This window comes from Pinus tabuliformis, chromosome 9, assembly GCF_031772625.1.
Source record: "Pinus tabuliformis cultivar Carrire ecotype Pingquan chromosome 9, CPIR1, whole genome shotgun sequence".
Lineage (NCBI taxonomy): Eukaryota > Viridiplantae > Streptophyta > Pinopsida > Pinales > Pinaceae > Pinus > Pinus tabuliformis.
This window is the reverse complement of record NC_142307.1, coordinates 1,565,904,675-1,565,907,998: the sequence shown is the minus strand read 5'-3', so window position 1 is coordinate 1,565,907,998 and position 3,324 is coordinate 1,565,904,675. Positions and strand designations below refer to the sequence as shown.

Genomic DNA, 3,324 nt, shown 5'->3' with positions numbered 1-3,324 from the left:
GACTTCTCGTTCTTTTGAAACTTATTCAACCGGAAACCAACATTCCTGCTACCCCATGGCAACCAAAGGTGGATGCTTTATGTCAGCCTGTTGTGTCAGGGAGTCAGAGTGTTTGCGAGAACCTACATAAGCGAAATCCCAACAGAGACAATGGTTATTTTGCAGTTATGAGACATGTTACAACAGTTGAAAATCATTTGCTTTACACTTAATTTGGGCAAAGTTTAATTCACTTTTCTTATATGTGTGGGAAATGTTTATTGGGTGGCTTAGATGTGAAAGAAACATTTTCCATGTCCTTGGCTCTGAATAGTGTGTCTCCAATCAAAGTGTTTTATTGTGATACTGAACTTTTTTACCCTCAGAGCTTTTATGAGGATTTTTATCCAGTGCTTCTTATGCATTTTTCATGCATTTATAAATTTGTAGCTTGCCTATGTTCCAAGAGGAAATGCTTTAGTGATGAATTCATCCATCAAGTTATTCACCAGTTTGGAAATGAGTATGAGACACCAGTTCTTGCACCAAGGAGTTTTGGTACAGAAGAGGACCTGATAAAGGACTGTATTTTAGTTATGGGATTGCGTGAATCTGTCTATTGGACGAGTTGGTTGCTGACATATGCCGCAATGGGTGCTTTCACCTCTCTGATCTTGGTTTTGATGGCCAAAGTCACTGGAATCTTTGCTGTATCAGATACAAAAGTAACTTTTCTACTTGTTTATTCTTTCACATTATCTCTGATTACTATGGCATTTGCATTAAGCATAATGTTTTCAAAGGTCAGGACAGCAATAAGTGTCTCTGGAGCTGCGTCTTTTCTTGGAGGATCCATGAGAATGACCGTGTCTTTTTGTGTCATTATGGTCGAAATCACAAACAATCTGCAGCTTTTGCCCCTGATTATGCTAGTTCTTCTCATATCTAAGGCTGTTGGTGATGTTTTTAATGGAGGATTTTATGAAGAGCAAGCTCGGCTGAGAGGTATCCCATTGCTCGAATCGAGGCCAAAACAGTATATGCGCAATATGATTGCCAAAGAAGCTTGTGTAAATCAAAAGGTTGCATATTTTCCACGTGTCGTTAAGGTTGGAGATGTAGTTGCAATGCTACAGAGCAATAGTCATAATGGTTTCCCTGTAATTGATCATCTACAAAATGGAGAAACAGAGTATCTATATATTGTAGATAAGTTTGATGGTGGCGGTGGCATCAGAGTAAAGCAGCAATATCTCTACATGGTTGCTTTAACTTAATAATCCCATATTCGTTTTTCTTCTCGGCATTCTTCAAGCGTTGTTCCATCCAGGGGTTGATTTCCATTATTGTGATAAGATGCTCTGCCAGATAGCCTGAAGCCCATTGAAAGGAGAAACCACATTCATGTTTAGATGGACAAGCGATGTTTGTTATTTACACGGTAAAGTGAGAAGAGAACAATTGCCATGAGGTTAATGCATTTAATATTATATCATTCCTTTATTTGGGGAGGTTACAGATAGTCTTTGGAGTGGGAGTCATCTCCATTGTTATATATTTTGTCCTTTAAACGAGGATTCTACTGGATGGAACTAGTCAAAGGAAAGGGAAGCAAGTGCATATCCCCTTCTTGTCAATGGGACAGGGAAGCAACTTCAGAAGGCGTTTGAAAATATTTACAGTTGCCTTGACAATATATTTGGATTACAAGACAATCCAGAAGAAGGACGAATGGATTACTGTGGATAAACGGGATGATCTATGGGAGAGAGCTCATGAACGGAATGCTAATCGCCTTCTTAGTGCCATGATTGAATTAGAAGGATTATGGGTGAAATTAGGCCAGTATCTCTCTACCCGTGCAGATGTTCTTCCCGATGTTTATATACAGCTGCTCAAGCAGTTACAAGACTCTCTTTCACCTCGTCCATTATCAGAGGTTTACCAGACCATAGAGAAAGAGTTGGGAAAGCCCAAAAGTGAAATATTTACGGATTTTGATGAAACACCTCTTGCCACAGCTTCGATAGCCCAAGTTCATCGAAGTCGTTTGAAGGATGGACGGGATGTGGTTGTAAAGGTTCAGCATAAGGGCATCAAGGATGTCATTCTTCAAGATTTGAAGAATGCTAGGACAATTGTTGAATGGATAGCCTGGGCAGAACCACAATATGATTTTAGTCCAGTGATTGATGAATGGTGTAATGAAGCACCCAAAGAACTCGACTTCAACACAGAAGCTGAAAATACATGAAAGGTTGCCAGGAACCTTAATTATCGAAGCAGGCAGAGTGATAGTTCCGTTGCTAATTATGTTGATGTACTTATTCCTGAAGTCATCCGGTCAGCAGAAAAAGTTCTTGTTTTGGAATACATGGATGGGGTGCGGTTAAATGACCAATGTAAAACAGGGAACCACGCCAAGGCACTAGATCCGGCCCTCATTTACGCCACAGAATATCAATCATAGGCAGAAGAATAGGATTCAATTTCTTATTTAAGACTTCAGATTTCCTTATTTGAATGGCCAGCGCATTTCCAGAGATTTGGGGCGCAGTTTGCAAAGTGGCATGCAAGATTGGATTGCCTGTAGCTTCAGCAAATGGGATTGACACCTGCCCTTCACTTCAGCCACCTGCAAACACCTGTTACCAGATGCATAAGAGTCTGCGCTCCAATTGTTAGGCTTTTTGGTTAGAGATTTATGAGGGGATAGTTATTACATGTTCTATTAATGGAATTCAAGTGAGACAGCGCAGGAGTTTTTGATTTCAAGAGAAACACATTTGCTATTTCGATACTTAATCTTGATTTCATGAGATTTTGCTCCAGATTTTGTCTCCTAATCATCAGCAGATTTAGGGGAACACTGTTCTGTTTATGGAATGGATGTAACGCTTTTAGGTTAATTTTTGTAATTTCAGTTTCAAACAGCGCCCAGATTGTGGGTCAATCTGTTGTTTTGTTTTAGAATAGTTTATAAAAATAATGATTTTGTAATAAAAAAAGTTGGGAGAGAGTGAGTGAGGAGGGAGAGTTTTTTCTGAGCGCTGGGAGCTGCTAGCGTAGCAGAGCTTCATTGTACAGTTTTCTGCAGAGAATTTAATGGAATTTCACAGCTCTGTTTGCTGAGATTCATGTGGTATGTTGATTTAGCATAAGTTTTTTCCCTTTGTGTTTCATTCACCTCATGATCATATCTATTTGAGCAAATGAAGTGATTAGGTAGGAATTCATAGTATTATATGCTCCTCCTATAAGTTTGTTCAATTCTATGTTTTCTTCTGTTTAAGGAGGATTCGAAGTATTATTTGCCCTCCTTAGCTCCTCACCGGTCTTGCCATC

The 3,324-nt window shown here is 39.4% G+C and overlaps 1 protein-coding gene across 1 annotated transcript; it reads left to right on the top strand.

The window, feature by feature from the left end:
- The first annotated feature begins 1,615 nt into the window (after positions 1 to 1,615).
- Positions 1,616 to 2,233, top strand: LOC149154614 (uncharacterized). Its single transcript, XM_089444175.1, has one exon. The coding sequence runs from the start codon at positions 1,616 to 1,618 to the stop codon at positions 2,231 to 2,233; it is 618 nt and encodes a 205-aa protein (XP_089300301.1).
- The last annotated feature ends 1,091 nt before the right edge of the window (positions 2,234 to 3,324 follow it).

What these genes read in the sequence shown, in the direction of transcription:
- LOC149154614 (XM_089444175.1), top strand. Translation starts at nt 1,616, where the DNA reads ATGGGACAGGGAAGCAACTTCAGAAGGCGTTTGAAAATATTTACAGTT.